Raw genomic sequence first — 23,357 nt, forward strand, 5'->3', positions numbered from 1 at the left:
GGGGGCAAATAGAATCTGGCTATCTGTGTAAACTGTTATGGGAAAATTATGTTTTAATTGGATGAGGATGGGGGATAAAATGTGCCAGGGGCATGCCCGCTGTTCTCCGTGGCACCCAGGAGGGGCACGCGCTCCGGCAGTTACATAACAGATTTCATGAGCTGTCAGTCACTCCCGTTTCGTAGGACTGGCCTTGGTAAAGCTGCTTCCGTCAGCTGTGGGATCTAACACTGCCTTTCAGCTTGTGTTTGGGGTAGGTCTTCTGTGACACTAATGAGGAGAGGTGTCTGGGAGCCCCGGGCTTGTACGGCACTTGGGGAAAAAAAAGAGCAACGCGAATGCAAAATCAGGGAGGCTTTGCTGCTGGTGGGCGGCTGCTTGCGGGGACCAGGTCCGGAACATTTCTGGCCGTGTGCATTTCTACAAAGTGGGGTGTCCTGCCCCCAAGAGCACCTGGTTTGAGCTGATCCCTTGGTATCTATCTTCTGAGTGTCAGAGATTGAGGTGCGGGTGAAGGGCGGTGGTGAAGGTTGGTTTCCAGTTCATCTAAACCCTCTGGGGGCTCACCAGAGGGGGGGCCTGCCCCGTGTGCCCTCCCTTCCTGCCCGTGGCTAACCCCACACCTCCTCTTTGTCCTTTCAGCTCAGCCAGCAGATCTCCTGAAGGTTCTAGATTTTCACAACCTGCCTGACGGAATAACCAAGACCACAGGCTTTTGTGCAGCGCGGCGATCTTCCAAAGGCCCGGATGTTGCTTACAGGGTCACAAAAGATGCCCAACTCAGCGCGCCCACCAAGCAGCTGTACCCTGGTAAGAGACGGCGTGTGTGCCTGGTGGGGTACGGCTCCATCTCCCGCCCCAGCCGGGGAGCAGAGCCGGGAGCTGGCGGGGTGGAGAAACGTGCTTGGTTTTCCACGAATGAGCCTGGTTCGAGGTCAGGATAGTGAAAACACAACCCGGCACCCCTCACCGTCCACCACCAAAGGGACAGCGGGGCCTTGTCTGTTCACACTGCTTCTCCAAGCAGGTGTCTCTCCAGCTGTGGACAGGCTGTCAGGACTCCAGAGGCGAAAAGGAGATGGATGGTTCCCGGCTGACGGGGTTAAGAGAAACCCTGGGGTCACGGGAAAGGAAACGCTTCCAGACAGAAGCTTAACTGGGGGCGAGGACGTTAAGAGACACGTGAATCAGACGTCATGGCTCCCAGCAAGAGAGTGCAGGCTTTTAATGAGAATCAATTGCCAAGTGTCACATCGCTGCTTTTAATTATGTACCCAGAGCGGGAAGTGATGTTTGCTGCTCGGATGTGGCATCCGAGTGGTCCCTGACTGCCCCCCCTTCACACCCTCGGGGCCTATATCTGGACCGGCTCTCTAGGCCCAGGTTTGATAACCTCTCCCTCCACCTCAAAGGAGTTCTTCTTCCTGACCCACATCAGAAAGGGCCCAGGGGACCTTGGGCAGATGAACTCACCTCAGGAGATGTTTTGTAATAATTAGAAGACTGTACATCATCTTTTTGGTGACTGCATGCACCCTGGACGTTGAACCCTGAATCAGGCAATCTTTTGACAAGTAATGGTGTCTCTGTTTTGTCACATCCCCACTGGGTCCCAGAAGGACTCACTCCTTCAGGGGCTGCATTTTGCTCCCTCTAACCCTTTCACTCATAACTCTCTGCTTCACCCCAGCTCTTTTCTCAGCTTTCCTTTAAATCCAATGGGGACTTTTAAGGGTTTGTCTCTGCAAGAGGGGCTGGGTCTGCTCTTTCCAGGAATGTCATTTGGGGTTGGTGAGATCTGTCCGGGGCCCTGAGCCCATTCACTATCTTAAAGAGCCCCCCACTTTACCACCTTTGGGAGCCAGACATCCCCCTTCCAGAGCGTTTGACCATCATTGAAGACAGGGGTCACTGCCAGGGCTCCTGGGTGACTCACCGCAAAGAACCGCGGGGATTTCACTTTCCCGCACGGCCAGAGGAGTGTTTCTTATCCTTTCTTGGGGCCAGCGTATCTTTTAGAATCACCCAGAAGCTGTCTGCTCTCCTGCTCCGAGTCCCCAGTTTAGAATTCCTGTCCTAGGGGGACTGAGGGGCTGGGGGCAGGGGAGGCTTGTGAGAGCTGACGGCCCCAGACAATGGTGACTGCACTTTGGGACAGACGCCCACTGCTTGACATGTGTGTGACGTGGTCACCTTCCAAGGTCGTCCTGTGGAATTAGGTGTCCTACCTCGAGGTCATCTGTAGTTGCTTTGCTGACAATTAGTTGAATCTGATCCCTGCCACCCAATTCAGGGTCACAACCAATTCCTCGGGGTTAGTATCCCTGCCCGCCGCCCCCCGGACCCCGGTTATCTTGGGGCGGGAAGTATCAGAGGGTCTCAGAATACAGGCCAATTATTGGAGATCTGATATGAATTCCTCAACAGCCAGACAGGGATTTTTTTTTTTAAGCCCACATTTTTCCTAACCTCTCAAATTAGGATCTTGATTAGCTACTCAAAGAGTTTAAAAGGCCGTTACAGGGCCTTCTAGCCATCATTAGCTTATGGGGTACAATGGGTCCATGTATAATGATCGTCTCATTAATGCCAAATAAAACTGGAGGTCCTTGGGGATGATTTAAGCGGGAATTTCTAGGGGGTCTTTTCTGCAGGCCCCAGGGTTGATGAGACCACACAGCCTCTCTGGCCTTTCCTCTCTTGGAAACCTCGGAAGGGGTACCCACCTATCTTGCTTTTTGCTTGGATGCTGGCCTCCTGGGGAGCCGTGGCGTCTGGCTGCGTTTTAGACGCTGTGTCTGCTGGGCAGCTGCAGAGGGAAGGGGTGGTGTGGTCAGGTGCCTCCAGCCAGGCCGAGGCCATGGTGGCCTGAGTTGAGCATAAACGTTTTAAATGTCTCAGTGCAAAGGAGGTCCGGGTCCGGGTGACCTCTCCGTAACGAGAAAACCCCCATCATTCTCCCGAGAGGCCACCTGGATTCTCTGGGGATGCAGGCGCCCCTGTGCAGGCCGGGTGGGTCTGGGTCGTGGATGCGGACTTGGGGGCCAAAGCCGAGCAGGTATCTGGGAGCCTTTGCAGGACCTGTCCCCCTTCCCCAGTCCAGACGCCGGCCTCACCCAGTCATTGATTGTCCCGCTTTGTACAGATCGCCTGCGATCCAGGCCGTTTCTTTTGGGGAAATCAAGGTTCCTTGGGCTGGGGTTCTTCAGAGGACTTGCCCCCTTCCCAGCAGGTGAAGAGAAGCAGTTCGGTGTTCTCTGCACTTGCCAGCAAGACGGGGCCTAGTGTTCCTCCCCGATCCTAAGAGGATTTTCTGGTCTTGCTTAGAGCCTGTAATCCGGGTTCTGAATCAGCAGGACCAGGAGTGCAACTCCAAGTTACTGACCTTGACGGTTGGCGCTGGGTGGTCCTGACACTGGGTAGACCAGGCCGTAAGGACTAAAGCAGAACCCGGGACGGTGACGCTTTGTGGGAAGTGGAGACCACCGACAAACCAGAGAGGGTTGCACAGCTTGCCTGGAGGGGGGCGTTTCCTGGGCCTTATCACCCTCTGCCGGCGGGCGTGGGGGGCAGCACGTCAAGGGAAGGCTGGCCTGAGACCCTAGAAGAAGCCATCATGAGCCCTCCCTGAATGCAGGAGGCAGGCGTGTCCCATGAGGCTGCCCTGGCCCCTGTGTCCCGGAACCACGGGCCTGCTGCCATCACCCAGGTCCAGCCATCCCCTCCGAAGACATCCAGGCAAGGCAGCCTCCCCGTGGTCACGCGGCCCCCTCCTCTGTTCTCCTGCCTAGGATTGGGGTCCTCTCCCCATTTTGCCCTCCCTCTGGTAACCTCGGGGCCGCTGAAACTCCCTTCCTGCTCAGGGTCTGAGATGGGGCCTGGCATAGTTACGCCCCCTGCTCACTCTTCCGCCTTCACTCCAGGCCTGCCCTCCACCGTGGGGCGGGACCTCCAGAATCAGCCTCTGTCCAGCAGAACATGTAACTGTTGGCTTAGTAGGGTTCAGTTTAATAGCAAATGCACTTATTAAACGCCCACTGTACACCTAAACTGCTCCGGGCTTCAGCCCAGGTGGAAAGGAAGTGGTCTAAGGAAGTAACTGGGCCTCTTGCTGAGCTCACCCCTCAGTTTTGACTCTTCTCTGAGAAATAAAATATGAAGCGTTGGTCAGCAGGCGAGTTTCTCCCAGACAGTGTAGATTATAAAGTGTGTCAGCGTCTGGCTCACGTCCAGACGAGAATGAACGGTCTCTAAAGTGACAACAAATCCTTTGTTATTTTGCCAGGAGAGAGATGAATATTAAACGTAATTTCTCCTTTCAGCTTATCTGAGCTGAGAACGTGTGTTACTGTAGCGATTTAAAAATTGGGAGGCAGCGTCTGAGTGAGTCGGGAGTGAGGGGGTTCGTGGTCCTGGGGGGTGCGTCACGCTGCAGGGAGGGGGAGGGGCCCTCCCACGTCCACTCTTCTCGTTCTCTGAGGCAGGAGGGTGAGTTTAAGAGGTGTGGAGTCATCACGGGGTGGGGACGGGAGGCAGGCGACCCTTTGAGATGAGAGTGAGGGGGTCACGGACTCACATGGTGATTGAAGTCCATCCTGGACGTGAGCAGGGACCTCTGAGATGCTTGGGGTCGGACACCACCCTGGGCCCCCTAGTGCCCGCTCACCCCCAGGGACCAAAGGGCCACCACCGAGGTCCTGCCACTGGCCTGGCCTGGGTCTCCCCCTGGGGCCTGCACACAAACCCCCTCCCCTACCACGGCCGTTCACTCAGGCTGGGATCTCTGATTCTATCTCACATCCCACGTTTGGAGGGCAGCGTGGAGGGACAGCTGTGACGGTAGTGACCTCCACGGACCTCTTTCCAAATGGCTTCCTGTCCGTGGAAGGACAACCTGAGTTGGTTCCTCAGTGAAGCCAGCCTTTTCTCAGACAGATGACCGCACTGACCACCTTACCCTCCACCTGGACCTGGCAAACTTTGCTGGACGTGGTGGCGCTCAGACATTTGCTGCACGTCTGCCCCTTGATCAAACTGTTCCTGCAGCCTTTCCCTAACAGCACATGGCCAAACCTACCCCGTCTCCGGGAGTGGAGGCATCCAGCTTGTTCCCGCCCTGGGGGATGGGCTGGGCCACGGTGCTGAGCACAGCAAACAGACCCCAACTTCTAGCTCCTTAACATGGGGCCAGATCCTGGGCTGTGAGCCTTGGGCCTTTCCAGATCCGCACCTTAGCCAGAGCTCTGGGGGCCGTGGGAGGATTTCTCCACCTGCTCTCCATCACGGCCTTGAAAACTCACACAATTCTGTTGGCCTTTGGGGTTTGGTTTCTCTGCCTGAAGCTGCCGTGACCCCTTGTGTCCTCACGCTAGAGAGACCGTGTGTCTACCCTGGGTCCTCCAGGGGCTGCAGGGGCAGTTCTTTTCGTGCCCCCCCCCCCCTCGCCCCCCCGTCAGCAGGGCATTCACAGCGCTCACCACAGGGACCAGAAGCAGAGCCCAGCTGCCCCGCCATGCAGCAGTTCCGCCAGCAGAGGGCGCCCAAGGATAGCATCCCCACTGGAAGCTGCACTGACCACCCCGCCCCCACCCCCGCTCTGCCACGCGGGCCATCTGGTTGACCTTGTTACAGTTCTAAAGAAGGGGTGGGTCTGATGATGGGCTCTGTCCTTGCCCAGGACCGTGGGCTGGGCTTCAGCGCTCTGCAGCATGCTGGGCGTGAGGCAGCTTCAGCCGCAGGGCCTTGTCCTTCCTCTGTCGGGTGTCCCCGTTGACACCCCTCGGGCTCGCTTCTTTGGCCTGGTTCTGAGAAGCACACTGACTTGGGTTGAGCCTTCCTGGCTGTGCATCGATAGCCCATCTCTCTTGTCAGCCCCGGGCCCTCGCTCTCGGGGGAATTGCAAATTGCACACAGAGAGAACCAGGATGGATGGAAGGAGGGGGCTGAGATTTCCTCTCCCGTCCGTGGCGGCAGGGCGTGAAGGGCGTGCGTGTGGAGGATTCTGGAGCAACCTTGTGCCCTCGGCAGGGCCAGCGCGGGTCTGGCTTTTAATGGCCTCAAATTGTTTCTGGCCTCTGTTGTAAGGAACTCTCCCTCCCACCAACATACCAGGGTTTGGGTTTTCCTTTTAAATTTGAAGTCTTTTGATTTATTTTGCTTTTTCTCTGATTTGTGTGTCAACCAGGAAATGTCAGAAAGTGCAATTCTAGTCATGATCTCCTGCCTGTTGCCTTCCTTCCCCTCTTCTCTCTCTCCTCCCTCCCTCCAGAGGGCGCAAAATGAGACACACTCTGCTAGGCACAGCTTTAGGCACTGCGGAGGGTAAAAGACGCATCTGAAACAGCGCCTGCCCAGAGGAAGCTCACATTCTAGAAAGTTCTAAGAAGGATTTATACATAGATGTATTGAGGTGTGGGAACTGAAAAAGATAGCATTGAAGGCTCGCAGTTGGAAGGACCAATCAGGTTTGCATTTGGACTGAGCCTCGAAGGGGGTAGATTTGACCATGTGGTGTTAGGGGAAGGCTGCAGGAACAGTTTGATCAAGGGGCAGATGTGCAGCAAATGCACCACCATATCCAGCAAATGTTGCCAGGTCCCTGAGCTGGTTTGTTTGCAGAGAGCTGTGGCTGGGCATGGTTGGGGGCTTCCCGACTGCCTTATCTCTGTCCTCTGTTCCAGCATCTGCATTTCCCGAGGACTTCTCCATTCTAACCACTGTGAAAGCCAAGAAAGGCAGCCAGGCCTTCCTGGTCTCCATCTACAATGAGCAGGGCATCCAGCAGATCGGCCTGGAGATGGGCCGCTCTCCGGTCTTCCTCTATGAGGACCACACAGGGAAACCGGGGCCGGAGGACTACCCCCTCTTCAGAGGCATCAACCTGTCAGATGGCAAGTAAGTGGCACCACTCAGCAACCCACTCCTTCTCCTGCTGGAGGGTCGGGGCAGGTCACCTAAAGCCCCTGGCCGATCTGGGGACCTTATAGCAGAATGTGCTTTATAGCAGGATGGTGCTGACATGCCCGCAGGTCGGAGAGATCACTGGGCTTGGAGTCCTGGGAGCTGGGTCTTGGTCTGGGCTCATCCTCTGTGGCTCTGGGGAGGCCTTCTTCTCCCTGGACCTCCACGTCCCCTTTGTAAAATGCACTAAGCTGTATCAGATGCTAGCCTCTTAGTATCCGAAGGGACACGGGAGACTGTGAAGTTATACCCAACTTCTTCCAGAAAGGATATAAGGTATCCTTAAGGATACAGACACAGATGTGAGAGTGAATGATTTAAAAAAAAGAAAAAAAAGGTCTTTCCAGAATTCTCTGTTGGATGCATCCCTAAACTCCGGTAGTTTGAAATTAATTGGCTGACACGTCTGAGGCTACGTGCTGTGATCCTTGAAGACCTCAGGACATGATTTCTGCATTTCTAATTGAGAGTTTCACATAGATCCATCAGTCCCACCATTTCCCGTCAGACTTGGTTTCTCCGGCAGCCTGCATTTGCTGTTGGGGGTTGAGATGGTACATAGGGAAGTACTATCAGGTCTCCCCGCCCTTGACCCACTGACCAGCCCACTCCAGGCTTCAGGGCTGTGCTCCGGGCTGCACACCTGGTCTCATCCCAGAGATGAGAGACCTGATTTTTGAGTCCATTGGGTCTCACGTGGCATGCGGTGTGGACCTGTGCCCACGCCTGTCTGCCCACAGAGGCTCGGCTCTGAACTGCTCAGTCCCGTGACACTGCAGGAAAGAGATGTCCTCCTGGGTCCCCAGGGATTTGCGGTTGAGGCACTCGTGTTGGTACTTCGTGACACCAGCCCCCCTTCACCTGCCTGGCTGTCTGTTTCTCTGCAGGTGGCACAGAATCGCTCTCAGCATCCACAGGAAGAACGTCACCTTGATCCTGGACTGTAAAAAGAAGATGACCACATTCCTGGACCGCAGCAATCACCCCGTGATAGACGTTAACGGCATCATTGTGTTTGGCACCCGAATTCTGGATGAGGAGGTGTTTGAGGTAAGCCGGGGGCCGGGCTGTCCCGCGCACCTGGGACGCACGCCTGTCCTCTCCTCGGGGGCCTGGGGCCAGCCAGGCCGACGCCACGTTGCCTGGATCCTGGCGCTCTGCTGGGGGCGGCGGGGGAGGAAACGCCTACTGATGGTCCTGCTTCTGTGAACGGCAGGAGTGATGTCTGCCCGTGGAGACGGGCAGGCGTTCGAACGGGCCCTCGGGCCTTGCGCCCGTGGGGAGGATGGGGTTGGGGGTCTCACCTCTCTCGGAGGTCCTCCTGGGGCCACGTGCGTAACTGTGAGAGGTTCGGGGGCAGGGGAGCTGGCCGTGGTGCAGGCCCGCGGGGCCGGACTCTCCACTGTCTCGTTTGCTGATTCCGGGCCTTGGGCAGGTTGCTCTGACGTTTCTGAGCCTCAGCCTCTCCATCTGTAAAATGGGATCACGAATGCAGGTCCCTCATAGAACGTGGCAAGAATTACATGGGGCTGAATGCTATAAAGCACCACGGCCTCCTCATAGTAAGCGCTTGACGTGTGTCAGCCTTGATAGCAGCCCAGCGTCGGGGCAGGTGGAAAGGTGGACAGAGCCCAGCTGGTCAGATGTGGATGAGCAAGGACAGATCAGAACAGCCATCTCTCCGTGGAAGCGGGGGTTGGGGGGATGGGGGAACCAGTGTGTGGAGGTGGGTCCGGGGGTCCTGCCGAAGCTGGCAGCTGCTCAGCACAGCAGGAGTCCAGGACGGCCGCGGCCTGTGCACAGCAGGGTGGGCTGGGTGCCTGCATTCTGCCGGCGCTGCCAAATTTTGCGAGTTATGGCGACACACCCTCCGAGCATGACTCTGACCCCAGTTGCCCAGAGACCCGGGATGACCTGCAGACGGCTGGGCTGTCCTCAGCCAGGCCTGAGCGGCTTTGGGGTCCTCCCGGGGAGCTACTGTCAAAGGCTTGGGGGTCGCACCGACTGGGATTAAGTTTTTGCCGGTGTAGACCTCTTGCTGGCGGGAGGATCTGGGTAAAGCAGGTGGCTTTGGTGAGCTTTAGGACTTGTTTGTGAAACGTGGGTACTGGTCGTGTTGCCTCGGGAGGTGCCGGGGGCTCACCTGGGCTCATCTGAGAAGCGCTGGGCTTGGGTACCTGCTCAGCGCCCGGGAGCCTGGGTTGCCGCCGCCCTTGCTCGAGGTCTGAATGCAGAGGTGGGTCCGTGTGCCGAGGCTGGGGTTTGAATGCATGTACCGCGTGGTAGCTTTTCTGCGCTGTTGCCAAATCTTCCTGATTTCTAGTGCCTTTTGTGAGCTGATGGTGTGTCTTTTATTGTAACGATTCAGGAAAAAGCTTTATCTGTCTTTTAAAAAAATAAGGATCCTAAACCAAATCCTGCTTCCTTGATTTTCTGAGCCAGTTTTCCCATGAGCACAAATCTGTTAAGACTCTGGTGCTGTAGGGAAGCACTAGGAAAGTCAGGGCTGGGTTCAAGTCCCAGCTGCCCTGTTTACGTGCTGTGAGATCCTGGGTGACTGCCTAGCCTCTCTGAAATGCTTGTGTGGGTGAGGTGTGTTTAAGGACCACCGAGGCATATGCGTGGCCCACGGCCAGCATTCTGTAGCTGTTTACCCACGTTTATGATTAGAGAAGGAAAACAATTTATAATTATCAAAAAGAAATGAAAGAGAAGAACAAATATCGTATATTAACGCATATATGTGGAATCTAGAAAAACGGTACAGATGAACCAGTTTGCAAGGCAGAAATAGAGACACAGATGTAGAGAACACACGTATGGACACCAAGGGGGGAAAGTGGGGTGGAGGGTGGTGGTGGGATGAATTGGGAGATTGGGATTGACATGTATACGCTAATATGTATAAAACAGATAACTAATAACAACCTGCTGCATAAAAATAAATAAATAAAATTCAAAAAAAAAAAGAAATGGATCTCAGATCGGATAACTCTGGTTTCCTCCTCTGTTTAGCCTCCCAACAAGCTGAGTAGGTCTTGCTCTGCGGCTGAGAGCATGCAGGCTTTTGATTGAATCCATGGTTCAGAAATATGTTCAGCGTTCTGGGGGGCCCTTCTTCCTGGTCGTGGCTTTCGATTTGAGGGATAGTGTCTGCCAGGCAGCAGAGATTTTTGTTGACCACAAGCTATTCACGTTCTGAAGGAGGTGATTCCGTAGCCTTGGACTTTCCTGGCTGTTGGATGTGTCCACATCGGAAAATGTGACCTGTGTTTCCTAATGAAGACCAGTGAGCTAGAGGCGGTGATGCCCTCGGGGGCCCCAGAACATCATTTTTTGCTTTTTTTCCTTCAGAGAGCAAGGATAAAGTTGGGTGGGTTGGCCTCATATCCCCAGCCCCCCCTTTGTCTCGTGGCGAGTGAAACAGAATTTTTATAAGTAAAAGTGATTTAACTCTTGACTTTCCAGTATATTCCAAATAACGACACTTGCCATTTTTAACCACTTTGGTTTCTGGAGAAGTCTCTTTAAAAGGAGGGGCCAGCACCATTGAAAACGATTTCCCAGCAGCCACGTTCTTCCCCGGGAAGGATGACTTCCCCTCATTAAAAGCCAATTTGTCCCGAAGCTCTTGGAGGCTCTGGGGGAGCCGGAAGGATTCTGGGTACTTTGGTGGAGGGCCAAGTCGCCGCTGGCACACGCTGGGTTTTGTGATGTGTGCTGTTTCCAAACAGGGATTTACTGAACTCTAGAGAGTCTGTTGGGGCCACTGGGGTTTTTCCTGGGGTGCACGTGGGCACACAGAGGCCCCCTTTATCCACAGAGAGAGCCGGGGATGGAGACCGTCAAGGCCAAGACAAACACTTCCTGTAGTGCAGTGCCCGGTTTTAGCCAGACTGTACCGTGCCCGGGGCCTCCCTGGTGCCACCGCTGGCCTGGGTGTGTGGCTGGGGCAGGTGGCAGCAGCCCCCGCTCCCTCGGCCTCCCCAGCCCCTGTTTGAGCCTGGCTCTGATGGGGTCACCCCGCTATATGGGGACATTGGACATCCCGTCCTTCCAAAGCCACCCAGGGAGGAAGTGAGGTGCATAGCAAGGTCCCCCAGGCCTTCATGCTCGTCCTCTCTGGCTGATGGCCTGGAGCCCACACTGAACCTGTCCGAGCCCAATGTCCTCATCTGTAAAATGGGCGTGACGGGGCCAATGCTAGGGGTCGTGGGGTGGCCCGATGGAACCTCTGTAAAATGCCTGCACCTGTGAGGACCATAGCGAACCACACCGACCAGACCCCTGGCAGTCAGAGCGGGTGGCCCACCGTCAGCATCCACCTGCATTGACCTGTCAACCATGGTAGCGGCTGTGACCAACGTCCGCTCCCTCTGTGGTGGCACAGGGTCACGAGCTGTCCCTTATCTCACCGTGCCAGTTAGGTGCTGGACCTCCGCCTTAGAGGTGAGGGCCCTGAGCCATGCAGGGGGTGGGGCCGCCTGGGCTCACAGGGCCCCCCGCTCCTGTGCCCAGAAACCCAAAGGGAAGGGACTGGCTGTGGGTCGTGCTGCCCTGGGCAGGGTGCATGCTCCCGGCCAGAGCCCCCAGGCGGGGACTGTCCCTCAGGGTGCTGTGGTGTGCTCTGGAAGGGGCTCGAGCTGGCTCCCTGGTCACTGCTTTGCCGCCCACCTCGCTGACCTGGCCAAGCCCCTGTCCTTGCCCACCTGTTTCCAGGTGGAGCGTGGGCCCTACAGGGCTGCCTGAGGACCTGCCTGCGGGGGGCGTCCGCAGTGATATTCCTGGGGAGCTGCGTGTCCTGTGTCCTGTCCCTTCTCCTGGGGTGTACCCGTGCCCTGGGACCAGTGAGCAGCTGGGGGTCCCGGGGCTTCGTCCCACCCCCCAAGGGCCCGCCGTCGGGGGACGTGGAGGGTATTCTTCGGACCCTTATGAAGCGGGGACCTGCGGGCCTCCCTGTGCAGGAGAAAGTCTTGTTTTCACCCCGGGCTTAGGAGAAGCTTTGTGTTTTCGGAAACAGACAAGACTGCCAGGAGAGCGAGTGTGTCTGGCAGGAGGGGGAAGTGGCTATATTTCGTCAGTGGCAAACCTGGGTGGGAAGCCAGGCAGGGCCATCAACAGGGCCCTGTGAGAACACGCCGCCTGTGTGCTCTGCCCTCCCTGCACCAGAGAGGTTGAGTAACCTACCGAAGGTCACCCAGCAAAACTGCAGCGCAGCGGGGTTGGTCTGTTGTTGCTGAGAGCCAATGGCCTGTCCTGATGTCGTGGCGGGTGTGACAGTCACGGCAACCTCTGCATCTCTCTATCCACCTGACCAAGGAAACCAGGACCATCCCCAGACAGGGCGCATCCCTGGTGGTCCCGACGGTGCTGGTGGGTGCCTGGCCTTGCTCCAGGCTGCTCAGTTCCCATCGTCCTGCACAGGCCCCGGGGACACCGGAGTCCCCTGGCCTGTGGGATCTGAAGCCCTGGAACCTTCCAGGAAGAGCCAGCACGAGCTGCTAGCAGGGGCAGTGGCTGCCAGAGCTAGCCTTCCCTGCGTGACTGGTGACCTGCACAGCACGCTTCCCCGGGCCAGGCTCTCAAACATGGGACTGAACTGGTGGGCCCCGCACCCGCCCTGGGCTCACCCGCGGTCCTGGAGCCGGCGGGTGTTCCAGATGGAGGAGTCTGGAGGGTGGGACTGTGGGGCAAGCCAGAGCCTGGTGCTTGGCTGGGGGAGGGCGTCTGCTCTGGGTCCTGCAGGGGAAGGACCCTCCTCTTGGGTCTTCGAATGGAGGGGGATGTGGAGGAGACCACCTGCCCTGGGGGACGGGGAGCCGGTGAGTTCTGAGCCAGGAGCCAAGTCTGCTTTTAAGCTGTTGCATGTTTCAAGGGGCAGCAAGACCGAACAGACTACAAACTGGAGCTTTTCTCCGCGGAATCCCCGCGTGCTGGCAGGGAAAGAACGGCATTGCGTTCAAGTAACGGTCCTGCCATCTGTCTGCTCTCCTCGGCCATTTGGAAAGACCCAGTGGTTTACTTAATCCCTGATTCCCTTTTTCCAGGGGCCTGTCTTTTCCACTGACATGGTCTTTCTTGGAATTTAGCTTTCCCGGGGCGGGAACGCGGCCACGGCCGGGGAGGCGCTTTCCCAGCGATCCGCGGAGCCGGCCCGGGATGGCTCTCAGGAGCGCCGACTCACCCTCCTTGATGTGAGGGGTGCCTGGCATCAGGGTCTCGACGGACAGGCACCAGTGAGCTGGTGTCAGAGGCCAAGGCTGTGACCTGTGACCCTTGACTCTGGGAACATCCCATCATTGATCACTTGCCCGGAGCCCCCTGGGGTGCAGGACACTGGTTGGTCTAGAGGCTACAGAGCAGACAGACGTGCACCTGGGCGACGAGGGGTGTGGTGATGGGTGAGCTGCAGGGCCGGGTAGCAAGAGGCCTCCGGTGTCCTGTCACACCCGGGGACGGTGCTGGAGGAAGCACGCGTCCTGCCGGTGGCGTTGAGCCTGGTGCTGCTGGGTCTGAGTGTGACCCTCATTTGCACTTTACTCCCTTTCTGTCTGCCTTCCCACGGCTTTGTCAATTTGACGCCAACATCTCTCTAGAGAGGGGCTGCAGACAACTTCTAGAGTGCGCTTGTCCCTTCCTTGGAAGGTGGTGCATTTGCGGGGCCAGTGGGGCCACTCTGGGTTCACTATCGTGTCCATTCAGACACAGGTGGGTACGATGGGGATACGGCCAGAGGGCATCTGTGGGCAGCGAGCAGCTCTGCGGGCTTGTCTGGGGGTGTCTCTGCGCCTCCATCCCCACTAGTTGGCAGTGTTCACAGGCCAGGTGCCCTTCCCTGGGTCCACGGGTGTTTTTCCAGTTGGCGTTGCCGGGTAGACCGGTGCTGGGAATAGGAGGACCTGGGCTCTCCGGGTGGGAAGCGCGTCTCCATCTGGAAATCGGGCCAGTGCGTTCAAGATTGATGCTGAGGTCGGCCCGCTGCGCACACAGCCCCCCATGTTCTCAGAGATCAAGACTCAGAGCGAACCATCAAAGACCCCTGACGAATGCTCTGCCCTGGCACGCAGAGCCGCCGTGGAGGGCCCAGTGTCTGCGCGGCAACTATCACAGTCGAGGCCGTGTACTCGGACTTTAGTCGGTGGTGTGGAAGCTCCCAGGGCTAAGTCTTGGGTCCAAGTCCCCGAGGGGGCAGCTCAGACCCAGCCTTTCCTACCGCAAACCGCACGTCCTGGGCAGGGGCTGGCTGAGGACCATGTCCACCCTGGTCCCTGCCCTCTCCTTCGCGTCCATCCGTGCATCGACCGGGAGCCGTGCCCTGCTGCGTCAGGCCACGTGAGGCGGCAGCCCTGCGCCCAGCGAGGCGGACCCTAGGGAAGCAGAGGGGCGTGAGTGAGTCAAGGTCAGAGGCCCCTCTGCTTCAGCTCTGCCCACTTCACAGGGACCTCCCCTGATTCCTGGCAAGATCAGGGATGTTGCAGTCTCCGTGTGTTTCCTGGGACCCCAGAAACAAATGTCTCCAATTTGGTCTCTTAAAAAGACAGGAGTTTATTATTTCCTGGTTCTGGAAGCTGGAAATCTGCAGTCTGAAATGGGTGGGGCAGAGCTCCCACCAGGGGCTCCAGGGGAGGGTCCTTCCTGCCTCTTCCAGCTTGGAGGGCAGTGGGCGTGGCCAGGCCCAGCAGCAGGTGGCATAATCTGGAAGGACGCTGCCTCGGGTGGCCTGACAGGGCAGGGAGGTGCTCCTGGGGAAGCACAAGCCCAGGTGTCCCTGGCTGTGGCCGCGTCACTCCTGTCCCTGCTCTGTGCTCACCTGGCCTCTCCTCTCCTCCCTGTGTCTCTGTTCTGTCTGCCTCTTATAAGGACACAAGTCATTGGATTCGGGGTCTATCTTAATCCAGGCTGATTCTCTTCTGTTTTTTTTTTTTTTGAACATCTTTATTGGAGTATAATTGCTTTACAATGGTGTGTTAGTTTGTGCTTTATAACAAAGTGAATCAGTTATACATATACATATGTTCCCATATCTCTTCCCTCTTGCATCTCCCTCCCTCCCCCCCTCCCTGTCCCCCACCTCTAGGTGGTCACAAAGCACCAAGCTGATCTCCCTGTGCTATGCGGCTGCTTCCCACTAGCTATCTATTTTACATTTGGTAGTGTATATATGTCTATGCCACTCTCTCACCCTGTCACATCTTACCCCTCCCCCTCCCCATATCCTCAAGTCCATTCTCTAGTAGGTCTGTGTCTTTATTCCCATCTTGCCACTAGGTTCTTCATGACCTTTATTTTCCCTTAGATTCCATATATATGTGTTAGCATACTGTATTTGTTTTTCTCTTTCTGACTTACCTCACTCTGTATGACAGACTCTAACTCCATCCACCTGACTACGAATACCTCCATCTCATTTCTTTTTATGGCTGAGTAATATTCCATTGTATATATGTGTCACATCTTCTTTATCCATTCATCCGATGATGGACACTTAGGTTGCTTCCATGTCCTGGCTATTGTAAATAAAGCTGCAATGAACATTTTGGTACATGACTCTTTTTGAATTATGGTTTTCTCAGGGTATATGCCCAGTAGTGGGTTTGCTGGGTCGTATGGTAGTTCTGTTTTTAGTTTTTTACGGAACCTCCATACTGTTCTCCATAGTGGCTGTATCAATTTACATTCCCACTGATTTCTTTTCTTGAGACCCGTCACTTAACTACACCTGTGAAGACCCTGTTTCCCAGTAAGGCCACATTCCCAGGTTCTGGGGATGAGGACTTGGCCCTGGGGTGGGGGGTCCCTATCCAGCCCACTGCCCAGGCCAGCATGGGGAGGGGCTGCTCCCCATTAATGCCTGCAGGGCACGTGCGGGTAATTAAAAGCGGGTCTCTGGGCATGCATATTTGCTTGTTTTCAAATCGAGGTTTTTCTCAGGCTGCTGAGTTGTGTCTGCCCAAGGAGGCCGGGGGGTAAGCTCTTGCTGGCTGGAGGGGCTAGGGGGCCAGCCCTGTGCGCGGCTCCCGGCTTGAATGGGCGGCTGACTGACCAGTGAAGGCAGTGGGCAGGGAGTTTGAAGTGCGTTTTTGTCTCCAGTTCGGGTGCAGGAGAGGCTGGGCTGTGGGCAAGCTGGGGCCAGGACTCCGCCTGGGGCAGGTGGCCGGCAGCCTGTGGGCTGCGGAGGGTGTGACCACTTAGCAGAGGCTGGTGGCAGCAGGATGACAGTGAAGGCGTCGCATGGTCTCACATTAGATGTCTCTGCCAAGGGGCTTTCGCCTGGAGTCGCTCCTCGGGTGGGCAGTGATTTTCAGGGGGTGGGGTGCTCTCCTGGGTCGTGCTGGGTGTTCATGATCTGTGTTGAGCCCAACAGTGGGTGGGGGACCTCTCTACCTGGGCCCGGCAAGGAGGGGTCCAGAGAGACCCCAGAGCATCAAGCAGGCCCTGCTTTGCCCATGTGCTTCGGGACCTGGCTCCTCCTGCTGCCTGGCCCGAGAGGGCTGCGGGTTTGTTCCATGGAAACTGTGAGCTATAGGCCCATGTCCCAACCCGACAGGCTGGTGCGGTGCTGGAGGCCAGCCTTGTGGCGTCACGCAGCTTACAATGGACTCTCTGATCTGTGGGTCCCCAGGGAGGGTGGTGCCTGGTGACCCGCAGGCCGCAGCGGCTCAAGAGGAGGGCACTGGGGACGGACTGGGTCGTGTCGGAGGAGGGTCAGGGGTCTATGGCTTTCCCGGAGGGTCGGGCCGTTGCTGCCGAAGCTTGTGGATGCTGAGTCCCGCGGTCCCGCCGGCAGTGGCAGTGGGTGGGATGGGGAGGTGAGGGTAGTGGCCGAGGGGAGCCCACCCACTTGAGCCAGGGAGCTGCCGGCGTAGACGGCTGGAGGGTGAGGGGGTCCTGCCGGTGCATGGCCTCCTTCTTTACCACAGCCAGCCGCTGAAGGCAGCCCTGGCCTCACTTACCGTCCGCAGGGCCTTGGGCAATCCCGGGACTCAGCTTGCTCGCCCTGAAGGTGGGACTGCTGGGCTTGCGGCGACGATGGACGGCCACAGTGCCTGACAAAGCCCTCGGCCCGCCAGCCAGCACTGGGCGTCCCGCTTCTGTCAGTGATGCTGGTGGAGGGCCCCTGGGGGGGGGGGGACACAGGTGTCACATGAATTCTCGGGGAGGGAGTTTCTTCTTATGACGGTTCTCATGATAATAATGGATTCTCGCAGCTGTTGTTACCACCCCGTGCTATAGGCGGGCGGATTCCGAGACGGGAGCGGGGCCTGAAGGTCTGCAGGCTCAGCTGGCAGGGAGAGCAGCGGGGATTCGATCCTCACCTGCAAACCCTGGGCGTGGGCTATAGCTGGGCGGCTCTGGGGGTGCAGTGAGACCCCCCTGAGGGGCAGAGGGGAAGGCGGGGAGGGGCTGGCCCCCAGCGCCGTACCTCCAGGCTGGGAACCCCTGTGACCCCTTCCACCGCCTCCGGGAAGAGAGCCTCCGAGATGGGGGTCAGCGCACGAGGTTGCTGGGTGCCCCCTTCTCGAGGGTGCTCTGGGGTTGGAGGGGCCGGTGGCGGGGGGACCCGATAACAGTTGTCTGGAGCATTCGTCAGAGGTCTTTGATGGTCTTGATCTCTGAGGACACGGAAAATCCATCTCAGCTCATTTCTGACTGTGCCACCGTGGATTTTCCTGGAAGCTGTCAGCACCGGGAAGGTCAGGTGTGTGTGCGGGCTGCACTGTTTGGTCTCCTTCTCCTGATGAGTCTTCACAGAGCCCAGGGGCTCTGTGCATAGTGTTGGCTCCGTAGCACATGTGGGGAACCTGGAGCCCAGAGAGGTAAAGCCACCTGCTCAAGGTCACACAGCAGGGAAGTGCAGGGCTGGATTTCGGGCCCAGGTCTGGAGCATTCCCTGGATCAGATGGGGGCTGCTGGGTCCCCAGTGTCAGACTTCTGTCCCTGTCCCTTTGGGGGTCTCACCCTCCAGCCTGATGGAGCCCCTGTTTGCTCACTCCCCTCTCGGGGGTGACCCTCCAGCCGGCTCCTGGTTCTCAGTCCTTCCTGAGCTCCAAGGACTATGAGTGTCTCCACTCAAAGTGAGCCCCCTACCCCCAGGCCTGGCCCTGCTCACTTTCAACCCGGAATCGCCGTTTTCTCTAGTCTGAGCTGCATTTTCCAGGCCCCTCCAGGCGATGTCTATCCAGCTGCGGCCGGTCCAGAGTCTGTCCACAAGCAGGTCTTTCCAGAAGGTCCAGGGAGGGACCAGGCGGCAGCCGGGACTTGAGGGCACTGCAGTGACTCTTGACCCTCGTGGAGGCCTGGAATTCTACAAATCGATTAATATAAATAATTCTGCAAGTTAGTTTCCTTGAGCACACACCACCTTCTCCAGAGCCAGCCCCACTGCTTGCAGTTAATGCCCCCGGGAGGCTGTGTTTGAGGCCACTTCTCAGGGATTGGGTCGTGTAGATTGTCCCCATGAGTCAGCCACACTGTGTCACCCCATCCTTCCCACGTCCAGCAGTGTGTGTTTGCAGTCGAGGTTGCCGGGTCTGGGGCAGAGCCTGGGACCTTGGCCGGCGTCATGCCTCATGACCTCAGTGCTTGAAGTGAGGCTGGATTATGGCACAGAGTCTGCTCAGAACGGGGGTGCTGGCCTGGAGCGTGTGGGGCAGCCTGGGCCTCTAAAATCAACCCCTCCCCACCACGCCCCTGCCTGGCCCCCTGCGGGGAAGTGTGTGTTCTGCATGCAGTGAATCCTTCTCATGGCTGTGGACCTGCGGAAAGACCTGCGTGGGGTCTGTCACAAACGATGCCAAGTTACTCTCATTGGTTGACAGAATAAGATGCCGCAGAAAGGTCTTTCAGGTTGGGACCGTGTTCTAGAACCAAGGAAGTGAAATTCAGTGAAGGTGAATGTGTATTTCTGCACTTGGGTTCAAAACAAGCAGCTGGCAGGTGCGGGATGGGGAGATGCGGGTGTAGGACACTCCCGTGGAGGAGGTGCAGGGGTCTGCACGTGGCAAGCCCGTTAGCGACCATGGGTGTGATGCAGCGTCACAGTGATAACATTCGGAACAGAGGGTGGGATGATCGAGGGGCTGGAAGTGCGTGGCGGAGGCTGAACTAAGACCTGAGGTCTGCGCCTAGAGTGGGGCGGCAGGATGGAGACGGAGCCGGTGCCTGAGGTGGAGCGTCTCGTCCAGGGGTATGGGGTGAGGCAGTGGCAAAGTGAGGACCACGGAACAGGGCGTTCACACATATGAACCTTCAGCATCCACCTCCTCCACCAGGGCCCAGCTCCGAGGCCACTGCCTTCAGGATGCCTTCCTTGACCTCGCCAGGCAGAGGAGGTCACCTGGGCACCTCCTGAGGAATCAATGAGAGCTTGAGATTTGCAGTCAAGGACACTGATTTATAATAATAAGCTGATTTATAGTAATCAGAGCTGACTGCCTTCAGAGGGAGAGGGTAGTGAGCCTTTGTCAGGGATCCAGGGCTGATGGTGATGGTGGTGATGGCGGTCATGGTGGTCGTGGTGGAGGTGGTGGTGGTGGTGATGGTAATGATGATGGTGATGTTGTTGGTGATGATGATGGCAATGGTTGTGGTGGTGAAGGTAGTGATGTTAACGATGGGGATGGGAGTGGGAATGGTGGTGGTGATGGTGGTGATGATAATGTTGGTGATGTTAGTGGTGGTGATGGTTGTGATGATAATGTTGGTGATGTTAGTGTTGGTGATGGTGATGGTGGTCATGGTGGTCAATGGTGGTCCTCGTGGTGATGGTGATGATAATAGTAATGCTGGTGATGGTGGTGATGATGGTGATGGTGATGGTGATGATGGTGGTGATGGTAATAATGATGGTGATGATGATGATGGTGATGATGGTGATGGTGACAGTGGTGGTGATGATGATGGTGATGATAATAGTGATCATGGTGATGATGGTGGTGATGGTGGTGGTCATGATGATGACAATGATAGTGGTGGTGATGGTAGTGATGTTAATGATGGGGATGGGAGTGATGGTGGTAATAGTGGTGATGGTGGTGATGATGATTATGGTGATGATGGTGGTCGTGGTGGTGATGGTTGTGATGGTGATGACGGTGGTGATGGTGATGATGGTGATGGTGATGGTGGTGGCGATGATGGTGGTGATGGTGCTGGTGGTGATGATGATGGTGATGATGATGATGATGATGATATTGATGGTGATGATGGTGATGGTGGTGATAGGATGGTGATGATGATGGTGGTGGTGATGGTGATGATGATTGTGGTGATGATGGTGGTGGTGGTGATGGTGATGGTGATGGTGGTGGTGGTGGTGATAGGATGGTAATGATGATGAAGATTGGTGGTGATGGTGGTGGTGTGGTGATGGTGGTGGTGATGGTGGTGATGATGTTGATGGTGATGGTGGTGATTATGATGATGTTGATGGTGATGATGGTGATGGTGATGGTGATGGTGGTGATGATGGTGATGGTGGTGGTGATGGTAGAAATGGTGGTGGTGATGGCAGGGATGGCAGTTGCCACTTTGTCTAGGCCTCACCGGGTGCCAGGCCCACCGAGCATCCTGCGTGTACCATCATGCTTAGTCCTCAGTGAGGTGGATCTTGTTATCTCCTTTGCAAATTCACACTCGGAGGCCTGGGGAGATTCAGTGATGTGCTTAAGGCCCCACAGCCGGCAAGGGGCGGAATCCTGCACCCAGGCCACCTGTGGTCACTGCCTCACCCCTTCCTGCGGTGGTGCCCAGGGTCGTGCTCCTTCCTCTGTGGAGCTTATCATGACATGTGTCCCCGTGCCGTGTGGTCAGTCCAGTGCCCACAGGCTTGCTGCTCTGAAAGTCTGGGGTAGGGGAAGGACGGGACAGCTTCACTCATGTGCTGCCTAGGCTGGGCTGCTCACCTAAATGTCTGGAGTGAAATATCTAGGGCCGCGTAGCCAATGGGGAAAGGATGTGAGACCCATGCCCTTTATAGAGTCTGGTGGGCCCGTGAGCCAGCCTGGTCCCTGCTGCTGGCTCTGCTACCCTGTCCCTTGGTCTGGGGATGAGGTGTCCACTCTCTGAGTTCACTAAGGTGACCCTTTAGTCACTGTGGCTAGTTTCAGGTCTGATGAGGCTGGGACTTGACCATCCCCCCACTATCGCTGCCCCTGGCCCCTTCGTGGAGATTCAGGTGTGGCGCACACCGCCTGCACCAGCGCAGGTGTGAGGAGACACCAGGGGCGGGTGGCGCAGGTGAGAATTGGGTTGGGACCAGTGGTGGCCACATAGTGGGGGGAAGGCCACAGACATGGACCATGGAGGCGGGACCTGGGGGGCAGCAGGAAGTGGCTTCCAACTGCACGGAAATCTTTCTTTAGCACTCACTCACTCACCTGAATGGTGTTGAACTCTTTCTCACGCTGTGGGTGCTGCAAAAATCATAGAAAAAGTGACTTAGACACCCCTGGCTTGCGCCCTTCCCTTTCCATTGTGTGACTTTCGATGAAAAATGTCACAACAAGATGTAAAGTGTGACCTGTTTGGGCCGTGAGAGCTTGAACAGGAAGGGGGACTCGGGAGGTCTTTCATGTGCGAAGTCTCCTGGGACATCAAGAAGGTGGCTCATAGAAGCCCCCTGCCCTGTGTCCCCCAGGCTGGTCCCAGTGTCAGACCCACCAGGCTCCCCTGGGGAGGAAAGCTTTGCAGGGTGGGCAGTGAGCACGTGTGCATGCGTGTCCCCGGCGCCCTGTGCGCACGTGTGCCTGCGTGTCCCAGGCGCCCTGTGCGCACGTGTGCCTGCGTGTCCCCGGCGCCCTGTGCGCACGTGTGCCTGCGTGTCCCCGGCGCCCTGTGCGCACGTGTGCCTGCGTGTCCCCGGCGCCCTGTGCGCACGTGTGCCTGCGTGTCCCCGGCGCCCTGTGCGCACGTGTGCCTGCGTGTCCCCGGCGCCCTGTGCGCACGTGTGCCTGCGTGTCCCCGGTGCTCTGTGCGCACGTGTGCCTGCTCTGTGTCACTTGCTGGGAAGTGGACCCAGACTGGGCCGTCCTCACCGGGGCCAGATTTGTGACCGGACCCCTGGCAGCCGAAGGTCGATGCTTCCTTCTTGTTTTTGCTCCGTAGACTGCACGCTCCTCCCCCAGCCTGGGACAAGAAGTATCCGTCCGTCCGTCCTGTCAAAAGACCGTGTGTCTCCATTTACGAGTGTGACGTGCTCTGGCTAAAATCAGCTGCAAAATCCACAGGAAAAGCCAAGTGCGCAGTGGGAGCCCCTCGGGGCCGGTTCGGGTTGGACAGGGAGGGGCCCGTGGTGCGGGGCAGTCCCTGCAGGGCTGGCTTCCCCAGGGGACCCACGGCTTTTTGTTGGAAGGAGGGATGCAGGATTAAATAGCACTGGAGAGAGGAAATGAAAAGCCGGGCGCGTGATTGGAGGGAACAGCGGCACAGACACTCCAGGCTGGGAAGCACGGGGCGAGGGCCTCCCTCATCTGGGCGAAGATGTTTTCCGAGTCCACAGCCCTCAGGGTTGCAAAGCTCTCCAACGAAAACTTTGCAATTTCCTCAGCTCATAGCAGGAGTGCAGCTTGGATAAAATCTCATTATGGGAAAAGGCAGAACTGATTCCCTCAGCAAAGTGCCCGGCTCAGCCAAGGCCACCTGTGTCTCGATGGCTGGGGCCTCACGGGCCGCCCGGCCTGTCCTCGGCAGGAAGATGGACAGCCACTGGCCACCCCGGGCGTCGGGGCTGTGTGGGGAGTGGAATGGCCGTGGTGACCGCCGGGCTGGTGCCGAAGCTTCTAGGGGGTCTGTAGAGCTTTACTGACCTGGTGGGGCAGAAATAAGGCGCGCAAAACGAGAAAGCCCTGGGCACCATCGGAGCGAGGGATGCAGTGAAAGCAGCGCACCTGCTTCTCTGGGCAGGTGACGTGGGCCACCGCAGGGCAGGCTGCGTGGGGCGCCGAGTCTGGGGCCGGCTTTTAGAGCTAACCTGAGCGATTACAGGGCGTGGCCTGCATTGGGGATGTGGAGTCTGGTGTCAGGAGCATCCACGAGGGGGGTGGGGCGGGGACCTGCCCCGCAGAGGGCTGCCTGGACGAGGTGATGGTGTCGTTTATGGGAGCTGGAAGCTCAGGTTGACGTGTGTGCGGGACCATAACCCTCGGCTCCAGGGAGCCCCCACTCCGTGCCCTTGCGAGAGTGACCACCCCCTGAGCCTCAGTGGGTGCATCTGTGACCTGGGGATGAGAGGGAAGAAACGAGGTCCAGCTCCCGCATGGAGGGGCCGGGGGGCGGTGGGCTGGAAAGGGGAAAGGCAGAGGCTTGCGGTGGGCAGTGGGTGCCCGGAAAGCCATCCCGTCGGGTGGCAGGTGGGGCGGGGTGGGCGCCTGCAGCCCCGGGCCCTGGGCTGCTGCTGA

The 23,357-nt window shown here is 57.4% G+C and overlaps 1 protein-coding gene across 2 annotated transcripts in view; it reads left to right on the forward strand.

Annotated features, from left to right (window-relative positions):
* COL5A1 (collagen type V alpha 1 chain) overlaps positions 1–23,357 on the forward strand; it is a 158,985-nt gene that overhangs the window by 39,734 nt on the left and 95,894 nt on the right. For both annotated transcript variants that reach the window (XM_068553373.1, XM_068553375.1), the window contains exons 2-4: positions 643–810; positions 6,681–6,894; positions 7,848–8,010. In XM_068553373.1, the coding sequence (XP_068409474.1) occupies positions 643–810; positions 6,681–6,894; positions 7,848–8,010 (545 nt within the window). The remainder of the gene's footprint in view (positions 1–642; positions 811–6,680; positions 6,895–7,847; positions 8,011–23,357) is intronic.

This window comes from Eschrichtius robustus, chromosome 10, assembly GCF_028021215.1.
Source record: "Eschrichtius robustus isolate mEscRob2 chromosome 10, mEscRob2.pri, whole genome shotgun sequence".
NCBI classification, from domain to species: Eukaryota; Metazoa; Chordata; class Mammalia; order Artiodactyla; family Eschrichtiidae; genus Eschrichtius; species Eschrichtius robustus.